This window comes from Eucalyptus grandis, chromosome 3, assembly GCF_016545825.1.
Source record: "Eucalyptus grandis isolate ANBG69807.140 chromosome 3, ASM1654582v1, whole genome shotgun sequence".
In the NCBI taxonomy this organism is placed as follows: Eukaryota; Viridiplantae; Streptophyta; class Magnoliopsida; order Myrtales; family Myrtaceae; genus Eucalyptus; species Eucalyptus grandis.
Genome location: NC_052614.1, coordinates 33,748,014 through 33,762,759, shown reverse-complemented (window position 1 = coordinate 33,762,759; position 14,746 = coordinate 33,748,014). Strand labels below are relative to the sequence as shown.

The 14,746-nt window shown below is 36.2% G+C and overlaps 1 protein-coding gene across 1 annotated transcript; it reads left to right on the top strand.

The window, feature by feature from the left end:
• The first annotated feature begins 3,069 nt into the window (after nucleotides 1-3,069).
• LOC104437280 (ribosomal RNA small subunit methyltransferase H) lies at nucleotides 3,070-8,515 on the top strand. Its single transcript, XM_010050199.3, is given in 7 exon segments — nucleotides 3,070-3,701; nucleotides 3,703-3,750; nucleotides 4,815-5,066; nucleotides 5,918-5,986; nucleotides 7,411-7,603; nucleotides 7,799-8,010; nucleotides 8,013-8,515. Coding segments are annotated over 7 exon segments (1,404 nt in total). The 5' UTR covers nucleotides 3,070-3,278; the 3' UTR covers nucleotides 8,220-8,515.
• The last annotated feature ends 6,231 nt before the right edge of the window (nucleotides 8,516-14,746 follow it).

The window sequence follows — 14,746 nt, the reverse complement described above, 5'->3', positions numbered from 1 at the left end:
CATACCTTCTGGAGTCTACGGAATTATTCACTGTGCTTAGATTTTGCAACAATATTTGTCAGTGTACCATTTATAGATTAAAATTTAAGCACCACTTGTCACGTTTATAATCCAAAATAGGCTTAAATTATGCTTGGCTGTTATTTAATTCATGATATATATGGGTATGACTCTTTTATAGTTAATGTTCATGTCTTTATTAGAAATTACCTTAAGGAACTCTTTTTAAAATCATTTAATATAAAATAGTTGGGATTGAGACTCGATACTCATAATTTTCTCATTGCACGAAGTTCTTCCGATCAGAGTTACACGAACTTGCCTACTAGAATCCAAAAATTCCTATCATATCTAAACTATTTTGCCTATTAGCTAGCGATTTAGTTGTGTTGGAAGATTTGAAAGTAATCTACGCTAGTACTCCTAGTTATAGATCTGAATCGAATAGGAGGATGGCATTGTTGTATGTAGTGGATTCAATCTTAGACTCTCTTTATTTCACAAACCCAAGAAAATATTTCCTCATTTTCCGGCATTTGGATCACTTCGGAAGATAAGTCAACAGAAAACTTATACTTAAATTCAAGAAGCAGATTTCCTCTTTAAAATATTGAAAATCATTTTTCAAAATATGACTAAAAGTTGGAGCTTAGACCTGAAACTTTGCCCTTAAAGGGCAGGGTTGGGTCCATTAGGGTCTATCAAAGCCAAGCCTAGGTCTAATGAGGCTAGGCATGGAACCTAGTGCCTAGGCTCGAGTCAACAAAGGTGGGACTTGGGACACCGATACTCGTACTCAGGACTTTGGTGCCCAGGGCCATCTCCCTGTTGCTCGAGCCTGATCCCTATGACATTCAGAATTTCTATCCTTGTTAATAACATTTGGGATTAAAAGACAAGTGTTTGAAGCCTTTAAGGTCCTTAATTTTGTGAGGTGCGGAAGTTGCGAAGGATGATTTTCCGTTAATGTTATCGTCTAAATTTGATGCATTAAGTTTAGTGATAGATATTGATATTTATGGCAGCGGTATTAAGTGATGGTCATTAATATACTGCCATATTAGATGTAGTCCTCAAGTTGCGCATTTGAGAATATTCAAATTTAAAGTTACTAAATTGAGATTTTTCCAGCGTTTGTTATTTTTCATCAATGTTTTCTTTCAAAATATTTTTCCAATCTATCAATGCTTGGAACAAACACCAATTTCCTTGTTTACATAGTGATTTAATGGATATTTTGATAATTTAACAAAATATCTACTTTAGAAGCCATGCAAGTGAGCCATTTGTCATTCTTTAATTTATACTGTCTCTTTTCATTTCTCCACCAAGTATTTTAAGTCACATGTCCTTAGTTTGAGAAATTGAACTTGACTAACTATGAGGTCATGCATTGCATTATTCATTATCATCCATGACAATTTTAGCACATTAATGCATTGATGACTCACCCACTTTACTTGGCCAAGAAGAAGCCATCTTTCATTTGAATCAAAATGTCTCCTTGTGGCTAATCTTATTAGGCTACTTGCATCCTAATTACTCACTTAAGACCACTTGAAGTATTTCTATTGGAACACATACCCTTTCTACTTTTAGACCTCATGTTTTTAACTCAAGATTGGTTCATCCCCCTTTGCCTTATCATTGGATGGAGTCTCATGATCATGCCACTTGTGATTATCTAACTTGAATACACCTTTCTTGCACTTCCACCTAACATTTTCTTTGACTTCAAGTTATTGTTTCTCTTAACTTAGTTACTTGTTCTTACCTCCCTTGACCTATAAATAGGTTTCCATGTGTCTTCAAATTTCAAAAAGAATTCCAACTTGTTCTTGCAAACAAAGAAAAAGAGATCTTCCTCTTTCATTTTGCATTCCATTTTTTTGTGTGAAATGAACAATTCTACTCTTCTGTTGTCAAAACTTTGAAATTCCGTTTTTCAAGAGCTTACAAGGTGAATTTATGGGTTATTCTCCTTTGTTAAACTAGTTTTGATCAAATGTTAAGAGATCTTAATCTTTGTTTTTTGATCATATTGCTTAGAAGGTGATTAAAGCTTTGATTTTAATCAAGCATTCTATTTGAAGTAAGTGAAAACTTCAGGAGATAAGTTGGGTTAATCTACTCAATATTCTTCTCCGGTGCCTACTCCTAAGTCCGAGCCCCATCAAGAGCTCGGAATGCTAGTGCCCCGCTAGCATCTCCCACACCTATGTTTAGGTCCCCGACACCCGAGCTCAAGTCACTGGCACTCAAGCCCCAATACATTGAGGTCAAATCGGGACCTTAGTGCTTGTGTCTAGTTCCTTGGCTATTCATGATAGTGTATCTTTATTTAAGAAAATCAAATTAGATTTTCCTATTCGAACAATGGAATGTATTTTCTAGTTATTTTTTATATTCTAGATAAACACCAAAAAATTATTGTCATTTTCAAGAAAAATGACAGCGTGAAAAAACGGAGTCTACAATAAATATGATTAGACACATTTGTAAATGTAAGAATCACCGATTAATAATTGGTCTTGATTTGACAAATTCACAAGACTTGGGATGGAAGCGCGATGAAAGTTAAGTTTTCGTCTAAAAAATATAGGGACCATGTTTTATTTTATTAAAACAAAGTGCATCGATTAAAATCGGTCTTTCCTAAAAGTACGGGACCAAAAGTGTAAGTTATGTGAAGAGGCCTACATCACATGTCAATACATGGCGGGCGGTGACAAGCAAGTTTCACCAAATTAGGAATGAAAATTTGAGGCAACGACCTAAATTTGATATAATAAAGATTTAGAATTATAACCGAACAATAGAAGGGTCAAAATTGAACTCCTAGGATATTCCACGGACCGGTATTCACCGGTTCCCATAAATTGGAATCGGAAAACAGACTAATTCCATAGAAACTGGAAACCGGACTGATTCCCCAAATTATGGTTACGAGCGATTTCCGGTCGATTTCAGACAGTCTGGGCGGATGCTGGTTCTTTTGCACACTTCTACCCATGCACCAAAAATTATAAATTCTCAAAAAAAGAGGGACTGCCTCGCAAATAACGGAATATCTGGATACGAACTTCGCATTTGGGATTTTGGGTGAACGCCCTGCTCCTCGCCCTTCCCCGCTCGGCGCCAGAAGTGAGCTTGCACGAGCTTCCATGGGGGAAGTAGAGCTCCGTCTCCTCCCAATCGAAGATGACTAGTTTCTTCAGTGCCGTGTAGTTTCGATCTCGACACCAACCTGGGTTTCGGCTCGTGGGTCGTGACTGGAGATGGCGACCGCGAGAGCGCTGAAATTGCTGACGCTGTCGTCTCCTTCCCTGCTCAGACCTCCCCAGCTTTCGTGGGTGCGTGGTGGGTCGGTTCCGTTTCGCTCTCCGCCCCTCGTATCGCGGTCTCGCTGCGTCGGAGCCCGTTTCTTGAGCAGCAGCAAGGGCGACGCGTCGGTTGAGGAGACGGCGACGAGGACGACTACGAAGAAGAAGAATAAGAAGAAGGAGAAAAAGGAGAAGGGGAAGGGGAAGGTGGAGGGTGGGAATGGGGGAGGAGGTACGGCGATGGAGGCGTTGCTGAAGCGGAGGACGCGTTCGTCGAGAGAGCTCGACGATGAGACGGTCCAGCAGCTGCTCGGCGTCAGTAGCCACATACCGGTGCTGCTCGGCGAGGTGCTGGACGTCTTCTCGGGCCGGAAGCTTCCGGTCTTTCGCCGATTGCACCGTCGGTGCCGCCGGCCATTCTTCCGCTGTCAGTGTGCATATATTTATTACGCGTTGGTGCTGTTAGTGTGAATTTGTTCTTTTTTTGAGCAAAACTCGCTTGTGTTTACGTAAAAATTCGTGAGAAGATGGATACTGGGGTTCTGTGCGACGTTCAGAGACTTAATTTGAAGTTATTGGGCAGGGTGTTTTACATCTGCGTGAGTTTAGATTAACAGGATTTTGTTAGTATTTACACTGCTTAATTTCCTTTCCTGTAGTGAGTTGTTTAGCAAATAGGGAAAAGCTAGGGAACAAATTTTGGGGAAGGAGAGGTCCTTGGTGGTCGGCTAAATGGAAATCTCTTTTAGAAAATGGTGAATGAGACTAGCGTAGAATTGCTGATGCTGAATTTAGCAGCTGAGTCAGGTGCTTTATCGCTTCTACCAACCATAAGATATTCCATCCACCTTCAGTCTATGAGGCTCAGCAATAAGAAATGAATACCTTTCTTGAGCAGCTTAATAACACCATTTTCGCTCAACAATTAGCATCATGAATGATTTTTGGACACTGCTTGTGATATGAGCAAGCAATTATCAGCATTGTAGTAGCAGCATTGATAACATTGGCGTTTTTTAATGTCCACGTTGCATTTGAAAATACTATCTGTTAAGGTTCTTGAATATCTTATTCCATTATCTAATGAGGATGATTATCTGTACTCATAAATAGAGAGAGCAAATGGACTTTATTTATTTTGCTGCTAGGATAAATACATTTTGTTTATTCTCTTAGATTATGATTCACTTCTTGTAGTGGGAAGTTGCAATTCTGTACCCTCCCATAGTTATGATTAATATAGGTCCTACTAATGGAATAAAAAATCTTCTGCATGCATCTATTCTGGTCACAAATGGGCTCAGATTCAAATCGTTTATTTCATTTGTAGTACTCATCTTCTTATGTTCTAAATGAATAAAAAGTGTGCCACTTTTCTCATGACCTTGTTCTTTTGGAGATGGCTTTCACTGATTCTAGGATTTTCTTCTGTACTATTGCTTTAAGGGCATGTCTAATTATTTTCTTCTTCTTGTCTCTTGCTAATAACAGATCATCCAGGCACACCCAGAATTGCAATGCTATCTTGGAATGGATGTTGATCCTATGGCACATCAAATGGCAAAGAACAAGATCGATTCTCTTTTGCATGATGATTCCTCATCCACGTCTTCAAACTTAAGAGGATATTTTCTTTTGAGGAACTTTAGATTTATAAAATCCATGGTTGATGAGGTTGGTGACAAGCTAATGGACTCTGGATTTGATGGCATCTTAATGGACTTGGGAGTGTCATCGATGCAGGTTGGTCACTTTAAAAAATTTACATTGGTGCTTGTGTGTTCTTCTGTTTCACCAATCATCTGCCTATACTTACTTAGGTAGGCTGGAAAGGATAAGAAGCATCCCTTTAGATGCTTCTCTTTTATCTACTTAAATTAACCAAACTGGATGAGTTTTAAATTACTGCTTCATTCCTTCTTTTGAACCTAAATATTCACAACACGGAAACTCTGAGGCTCAGATTCACCATGCATGTGATAAATATCTTTCACAGTAGCTAAAATTCCACCTCAATTTCTCTTCAAACCTCATTGCATTCCTTAGCTGTAGACAGATCTACCAAAAAGTTGAACAATACAGTAAATGTGCACAAGCAGGACATGACTTCTTCTGTTGAAACTGGCTTAAAATGTCACATTCCACCTCATACATATTTTATGGTTGTCTTTTGAAATTTTAAGAAATTATGCAGGCACTGAGAATGGGTCAAAACTTCAAGTGAATTTGTAGTTAAAGGTGATTTGGGAGGGAAAAATGGTGAGAAAGAGAGGATACTTGAGTTGTTGAATTTGGGCTCCTTATAAGGCCTAGTTGTTTGAAAGCATAGACATATGAAGCAAACTATCTTTTCCTCTGAAATTTGAATAAAGACATTGTTTTTCCCCCTTCATCCAAGTACAAAAAAGTTCGTGAAAAGACCAGAAAAGGAAAAAAAAAAAAGAGCCACCTTTGACCTTACGTTTCTCTCTCTCACTTTTCTGTAGGTTGACTTTGACATATCTACTCGATTATTTGCTTATCCTGGGAAACCTTTTCTTATTGTTAATTCCATAAAATACTTCCTTGGAAGTTCCTCACTGAATTTTTTACAGGTCAACAATGCTGAAAGAGGATTCAGTGTGCTAAATGATGGACCTCTTGATATGAGAATGGATCCTCAGGTGAGAGCTGTTTTGATTTTCTACTGGTTTTGCTTTTTTTAGAATAATCTTTTAGATTTTGATAGTTTATGCTGCATTAAGCTCTCTGTGGACTGAGCTTCGAAGAAGTATCTTATGTTATTTGAAAATCTTAGGGATGTGGGTTGCATGTATTGTGATGAAATTATGGAGAAAAGCTAGAAAAAGATGGCTTGCTCTCTTTTTGGTATCTTATCTTCATCATTCCTGTGATCTCAGTGGCAGCTGAGGACATAGTGAAAACCCAAGCCAAAAATCATTTAACAGATCCCTCGTGTCCCGGATCACATGGAAAATGGACCACGATTTGCCTTTATTGTGTTGTCTTCCTCTCTTGTTGCGATGTGTTTTCCCTTAATCTGGCAAAAAAAAAAAAAAGTGTTTTCCCTTAACCAATTCTTCTTCTTCCTTTCAACCTAACCTAGAAGCTGAAGCCTTGTAAAAGGTACACTGCTAATAATTGGCATATTGGTTAAAATATCTGTTGTCAATCTCTCTGTCTATGGGTGGTAATAATGGGATGAAGTTTATGAAAAAATGGTTGCATTTTGCCTTTCCCTTGTCCTTTATTTACTAATCCAAAAAATAAGTGTAATAGTTGGTGTCAACATATTTACTAACTTGATGGGAGGTATCAGATTCCTTGGACCTTCTCTTAGCTCTTGATCATCTAACAGAACAGAAACTTCTTTAGATATCATTGTCTCTGAATGATTTGTCTCCTTCACAGCAATTTCTTTTGTTTCACCATCTTCAGAATGGCTTTTCAGTTGAGAAGAGTGCTCTACTTCCACAGTTTCCAAAGGATACAACCTCAGGCTGTAATCCAGCCTCTTTTGTAGCTTGGTGCAATATGAACTCTATAAGACATGTTTGAATATTTAAATAATAAACCATACATTCATCTAATAACTTAAGTATTTAGAATAGCTGGCGGTGGTTCCACAAAATCTTGCTATGTTATTAGAGCTAGAAGATCCTGAGTTCGAATCTTCCACGCCTTTATTTGCCTCCCTAATGGAATTTCTCCACACTTTAGGCTAAAGCCAAAGTTCAGCCCACGCTTGAGATGGAGCATTAGAATATTTAAATATTTAAATAATAAATCAGCGTCTTCATCTAACAACTTAAGTTTTTAGAATAGTTAACAAAATAGTTGTCTCACAAAATCTCACAAGACAAAATTAAAGTAAATGAGAAAATGCTACGTGACTATGTATGAATGGAGTTATTTATCCAGTAGATGTGCCCAGAGCTAATCTCTTATTGCCTTCAGTTCACTCTATGCTGAAAGATTATGTAGCTGCACCCTGCTGCTTGTTTTATTGTCCTTTACATGTTTTTCCTTTGCTTGATGCCGAATTACATGAGATTGTGTTTTACTGACTGAAACAGGAACTTGGCAGGCAAGTTTGAAAGCAGAAGACATCTTAAACTCTTGGCCTGAATCTGAAGTTGGACGGATCTTGCGGGAGTATGGCGAAGAAAGCAATTGGTTCTCCTTGCAGAATAAGATTGTTAAATCCCGTTTGCGTGGTGGACTGCATTCCACTGGAGACCTCGTTAGTCTAATCCAAAATTCAACTCCCAGGACAAAAGGTTTGTATAGACAACATCCTTATTATATCTATTTCGAGTACCTATTTTAACAAAATCTATAATGACAACATATGTTTAGTCACTAATTTCTAAATCTTGATTGCTGACACCTCATGGAAATTTGGGAAACCCTTTTACTACTCAAACCTTTAGTTCAGTGCACATGCTTCCTTAAATCATTTATTGCAATGGCAGGAAGACAAGGTTGGATTAAAACAGCAACTCGGGTATTTCAGGCTTTACGGATAGCAGTCAATGATGAGCTCAAGACGTTGCAAGACTCTCTCTATTCTTGTTTTGAGTGTCTTGCACCTGGTGGTAGGCTTGCTGTCATCTCCTTCCACAGTTTGGAGGACAGGATCGTGAAACAGACATTTCTTGACATCATAAGAGGCAAGAGAGAACTGATGAAGATGGAGAGATAAGTGAAGAGATGAAGAGCGATCTTACAAGTACCATCACTAATGACAATGACAAGGAAGTGTGGATTAGACAGATAATACAAGGGGAAAGGGGTAGGATTTTAACCAAGAGACCGATCACTCCATCTGAGAAGGAAGAGAAGTTGAATCGCCGGAGCAGGAGTGCTAAACTCAGGGTGATTGAGAAGATCTAATTTTTCAACAACCACCGGGTATACAGTGAGAATTTAATTCTATCTTCACGATAATGTGGCTGGATATGCTTTGATGCAAATGGCTGACGTGTCGGATGGAGTTAGATGCATTTCACAAGGCTGAAATGCTGAATGCTAAGCACTTCTTTCTTCTTCCGCTGGTTTAGTGTAGCGAAAATTTTGTTGTAAGCTATGTTCCAATACATCATTTGAATTTTATTTTATTTTCCTGTGTTTTAATTTCTTCTCTTTTTTCTCATTTTATTCATTGAGGGATAAATCAGGGTTCGTTTTTAGGTACTTTTGCGTGCTTGCTGTAAAGCTTAATGCGGATTACTTCCCATTTAGAAAAAGGAAGATTATCCCTCATTTAGTGATGCTCTCTCTCTCTCTCTCTCTCTGTGCAACATGTTAATGACGTTTTATTGTCCTAGATATGGGTGAAATGAACAGGAATGACAGGACTAGTTCATTCATTAGACAATCCGGGGAAAAGCCTGAGAGAGCAGCTCAGGACATTCCATTCGCTCAGGACAAAGCAATAATTGAGTTGACATAAAATATGAAACACGCTATCTCCATCAACGATATGTTTTCGGACGGAATGTTCTTAATCCTTATCTTTAGTGACAGCACATATATTCTCATGACGGGGTCCCGAGCAACTGTGTGACTTGCGTGAGTTCAAAGTTCATATCGAGCATTTTGCCACTTGCTTTTCACTTTATGGGTGGCATCTTAGGCCTCCATCGTTCCTGTTTTTTCTGTCTTTTCTCCAGGGGCAAACTTGGTCTGCCTTGAAGATTTCGACATTTCAGAACCAGCGAACTAGTTTTGAAGGTGAAAAAAAAAAGGAAGAGGAACAGTGACTTAAAGTTGTACGATGACAAAAAGGTGATAACCCTGAGTGGACAGATTTGGAAGTAGGGCCGGTAATATCTGGCATGATTTGATGCGATTAAATGCTTTAATTGGCCAAATCCAACAACGGCAGGAATCAGCACGATCTCAGTGGATTTTTAGCATGATTAACGAACATATATGGTGTTTTTGGATGGATGATATGGCTTACACATTCAAGATACTCCAATAATGTATATGAGCACAAATTGCCAATCATATTGTACTTGTCCAAATGGATTGCCACTGATAATATTCGTCATGAAACACCTGTTTAAGCATAGAAAAATTGACGCGTTCAAAATACTCCAATAATGTACTTGAGTATGAATTGCCAATCATATTTTACTTGTCAAAATGGATTGCCACCGATTACATATAAGTCATGAAACACATGTTAAGCATACAAATTGTAAAAGTCTTTTCACACCATGTTGCCACCCAAATTCGATAGTTAATTTTTTATGTTGCTCGTTTCTTGCAGCATTGTGAAATATGTAATTTCCAAACTTCTACTGTAGATCGTGAAACTGGCCATCACAAGCACTCCAACTCAACAAAAATAGGGTCAGTTGGACATTAGATGAGTAAGTTATCACCAATCAAATTTGGATCAAAATTTCATGTACTCGGAAAAGGTCCAAAACCATACTGAAAGATTTTGGAGTCATCCGCAACTTTTCAGATCTCTAGTTTATCGTAAATAATGATTTTTAGAAATATTAAGTTGTCGAAATAACATCTGGATCATAATTCCGAGCCTATGGCCTTGATATGGATTGACAACTTATCAACATTGGGCTCCTTAGAAAGCTTTCTACACAAGCATTTCATGGTTCCAAAAAATCAAGTGAAATAAGCATGACATTTACGGGGCTAGGAACATTCTGGTTGAGATAGCTTTGTTGAAATAAATATATGAGTGGTGTTAGAAAAAGTCCCACATTAGAAAATTGGTATGATGTATGGCAATTAATATATCATAATTAGTCCATAACTCAATAGATTAAGTTTTAAGTAAATGTGAGTTCAACTAGATATATTGATGAGCTTGAGCTTGAGTTCTCTCTTGGCAATTTCCCCGGTGAAGGTATCGAATCTTTGTTACATGTTGCAATTAAATGGTGACTACCTACCAATGTGCATCAATATTTGGTAAATATCTCATGAAAGGAACCTAACCAATGTGTCTTCCAAGCCAGTCATCACGGTTTGGTCTAGCAGAAAAGACAAGGGTGAAGGTGGGTGTAGCAACGCTATCTTGAGCAACCTTCACGGTTTGTTTTGGAGAAGAGACCGGAGATGAAGGTGCGTGTTAGAGATTCAAGTTGAGATATGTTGGTGCAAAAGAATACTTGAATTGAAGGAGAATAGACTTAACATTGAGCTCATACGAAGGGAGGAAATTGTTGAGATGCACATTAAAGTTGTGTTAGAAAAGATCTCACATAAGAGAATTTGTGTTATTTGAAGTAATTAGTATATCTTAGTTCAGACATAACTCATTAATTTAAGTTTTTGAGTAAAAATGGGTCCGATTAGATATGTTTATAGACTCGAACCTTGGCTCTCTTTTGGCAATCTTCCCAAGTGTAAGTATTAGGCTTCTATGGTGCATTTTTACAATGGTATTAGTGTTAATAGCTGACTAACACGATTTCTGGGCACATGAACATTGTGGCATAGCAACACAATCTTATTGGTAGCTTCATAAGTCGGTCAAGAGAAAAATATCAAGGATGAGGTTGGATGTAGGGGATTCTAGTTAAGACATGTTGATGCTGAATGATACATGAATTAAGAAGGAATGAACCTAACACTGAGTTTACATGTGATGGGGAGATTGTTAAGATTCACAAATATCTCATGTCGTAGAATTGGTGTAATATGGATTAGTTAAAATATCATTGTTAGCTTATGACTCATTAGCCTAAACTTTTGAGTGAATATGAGTTGAACTGGATATGCTGACGGGTTTAGACTTGGACTCTATCTTGGTATTCTCTCCAAATGAATGCATCAAGCTTTTATTGTGTGCTTCCCACGGCTTCAAACTAACGCACCACAAAGTGCCTAACTTTTCTATAGCGCTCACTTGAGCGCTATAATTTTTTTTTTTTTCGATTATTTGAGTACCGTAACTTATGTACAAAACTCACTTGAGTGCCATAATTTATTTTCCTACCATATAACTTTTCAATTACTTGATAAGTTATGGCACTTAAGTGGTCTAAAAAAAAAGTTATGGCACTGAAATGAGCGACGTACAAAAGTCATGACACTTGTAATGTCTTTATTCCTTTTTATTATCTTTCAAATTTGATTTGTCATATCATTTGGAATGTAAATATTGTTATGTTATGTCATTCATTTGTCATTCTTTGAATTTAATTTACATGTCATGTTGGATGGGATTATTATTATGTCATGTCACTTCACCATTATCTTCTAAAAGTTGATTTGCCATGTCATCTCATTTTGTTATCATTTTTAAAATTAGATTTACTGTCATGCTGCGTGTGATTATTGCTATATTATATCATTTGATAATTATATTTTTCATTAAATTTGCCTTGTTATATTGCATGTGGACATTGTTGCGTCATGTAATTCTATCATCATCTTTTGAATCATATTTTCCATTTCATGTTGCATGTGAATATTGTCATGTCATATCATATTGTCATTATGTTCTACATCTAATTATTGTCAATTATGGCACCTAAAATTTTAGAATTTGAAGGCCGCTAGTTAGTAGTGCATCGGTTCCTAATATCTTCCCAAATTCTAGGTTTGAGAAATCTATGGAGGATGCAATTATTATTATTATTATTATTATTATTATTATTATTATTATTATTATTAACCATAACAATAACAATAACAATTACAACAATTACAACAACGACAATAATAAACTAGATCGAAGCCACTACCAATCGACTAGGGAAAGCTAGACCGATTAGACACTTTATCGTTGTGAGGAGAGTTTTGGTTTCAAACTCGATTCGAACTAAGGCTTAGGCATGGTAGAAAAGAAAGTCCACTACCTAAGTATATTTGGGACAGAAATTGGTCTACAAAAACGTAAATATTTTAAGAGTGCATTTGGTAACCATTTTATTTTCGGAAATAATTTATGCTCAAACATATTTTTTATTATTCTATTTTCTAGATGAGTTTTTGAGCAATTAGAAGTATTTGATAACTGTCCAATTTTTCTAGTCCTGGAATAGAAATGCATCTGGTATAACACTTAAATTTTTTAGGACTTAGAATTTCTTTAATTTTTTAAAATAATTTGATTACATTTTCATTTTTTATTTTCTATTTTCTCTTCTTCTTCCTCTAGCCGGTTGCCAGTGAGGTCTTTGGCCTTGGGGGAGCCTCATTGGGCTCGCCTCACTAGATCTAGCAAGGATTGCCTCTCCAAGCCACTAATGAGGCTCAACCCGCTAGATCTGTCGAGGCTCCAACGAGATCGCCAAACCTTGGCTAGCGACCTTCTAGGGGAAGAAGACGAGGAAACGGAGAATAAAGAAAAGAAAAAGGAGAAAGAAAAGAGAACAAAATGGTTTGGACTTGATTACGGAATTGTTTCAGGAATAAAGAAGCAACTTTTTTTTGTTTATTTCTTTATTATGTTCTAAATCTATTCTCTGAACAAAAACATTATCAAACGGATTTTTTTTTGTTTTGTTTTGTTTTTTGTTTCGGAGAACAAAAGAATAGAATCATGCTCTATTTGGTATGTTACCAGACAAGCCTTATGTCTCATAGTTCGATTACACATAGGAGGAATTAGCATCCCATGACATCCTTTTAGTAATGTAGCCTAAATCTTGAATCATTCATCATCTAATTTCTTAAGTGTTGACATCTCAAAATTTGCCTCCATTTAATAATTAAGTTTGACCTAGGTTGCTCGAAAGTTTGCCAAAGGTTAAGCGATCAGATACATGGCCCAAAATATGGTTTATTCTTAAGAAATTGGTTCTACTCGTTAAAACAAGTCTTATAACACTCATATTGTTATACAAATATGAACAATTTATTTTTGACCCTTTAGAATTGAGTGTTCACTATTTGCGATGTTGGGAAGTTCGAAATTTCTTGATTACGGGTGCAAAAGTGGGGATCACAAGCATTTTAACAGAACAAAAATCTAGTTATAATAAATGTCAAATGAAGAAGTAATCACCAATCAATTTTTAGTAAAACCTTCCAATACTTGAAAAAGGTTCCATAACCAAAATTGTAAGGGCTAATATGCTGAAATACCCTAAATCAGTACACATGTGATAAATTAATGCCAAAATAATTTTTTTATAATAAAAAAATTCAAACCAAAAGATACACCTATGATAAATTTATCCCGATTGATTATAAAAAACCCTAAACTGATTTACTTGTAACAAATTTATCACAAACTAATTTATTTGATCGCTAAAAACCCTAAAATGATACATTTGTAACAAATATACTCTCCATTCATTTAGATTAATACCACAAAAAATTACAAAAATTATATAATTTTAACAAATAGAAAATAAAATCCCAAACTGGTATTAATCAACCTGTCATATTCAACTTAATATTTTTTTTTTGTAACGACATTCAACTTAATAATTTGATAGTAGAGTTTAATGAAAACTAACAGATGATAAATTTATTATAGCTATATCAGTTTAGGATAAATTTATTAAAATTGTACCAGTTTGGGGTTTTTGGTAGTTAAAAAATTAAATTAAGATAAATCTTTTACAAGTGTATCGGTGCGTGGAGGCTTATATTTGCCTACCCGGTAGTAGCCAGAATAGAAATCCTAACTTGATGTCTACCTTCATCATCGTAAGGTCTCATAATTTCCTATTTATCTTTGTCTTCTCAACAAAAATGAAATAGGAGGACAGAGCGGGATCTCTCACCCCAAGACAATTCTTCCATTTCTTCTATGAGCCTTTTAAGGACATCCTCAAGTCAAATATCAACTAATTTTATTTAGGAATTTAAAATATATTTAAAATCATGAACGAGGTTTGGATAAAAGGTCTTCGGTGTATCTAGTGAGTTCAGTTGAAGTCGAAACAAGGACATGAGCCATCGATTAGACAGGAGCAAGGATTCAAGTAATCATTTCGAGATCAGCTTGGGTTTTCGTCAATTGTAGCGTCTGTCACTGTCATGCTCCACGTGTAGCGTCTCATCAGGCGACATTTCTGAATCTTTATAAAGGGAAAATTACTAAATTTGTGATTTTTTTAAAAGAGTCTTCCAGACAAGTGTCTTCAAAATATTCATTGGTAACGAGGGTTCTTCACTAGATTAGTCGAAAAAATTGAACACTATTAATATCTTCCTAAATAATCACACTTAATAACAACGTCTCCCAAACGCAACCATCACTATAATCATTTTCTAAAGTCACGATTTCATTTTCTTGATTTGTTTTTTCCATTCAAATTAGATCAGATTTCTAGCACCATGAGAGGGTTCTTGCTTGTTTCATCAAATTCTTTAGTAATTTCCAATTAGCTAATATTTTGTCATGTTTAATTTTTTTAAGTTGATTAGTCTTCTTCAATATGCTATTTTTCATATTTAAAGGAAAAATTTCCAAGAATTAG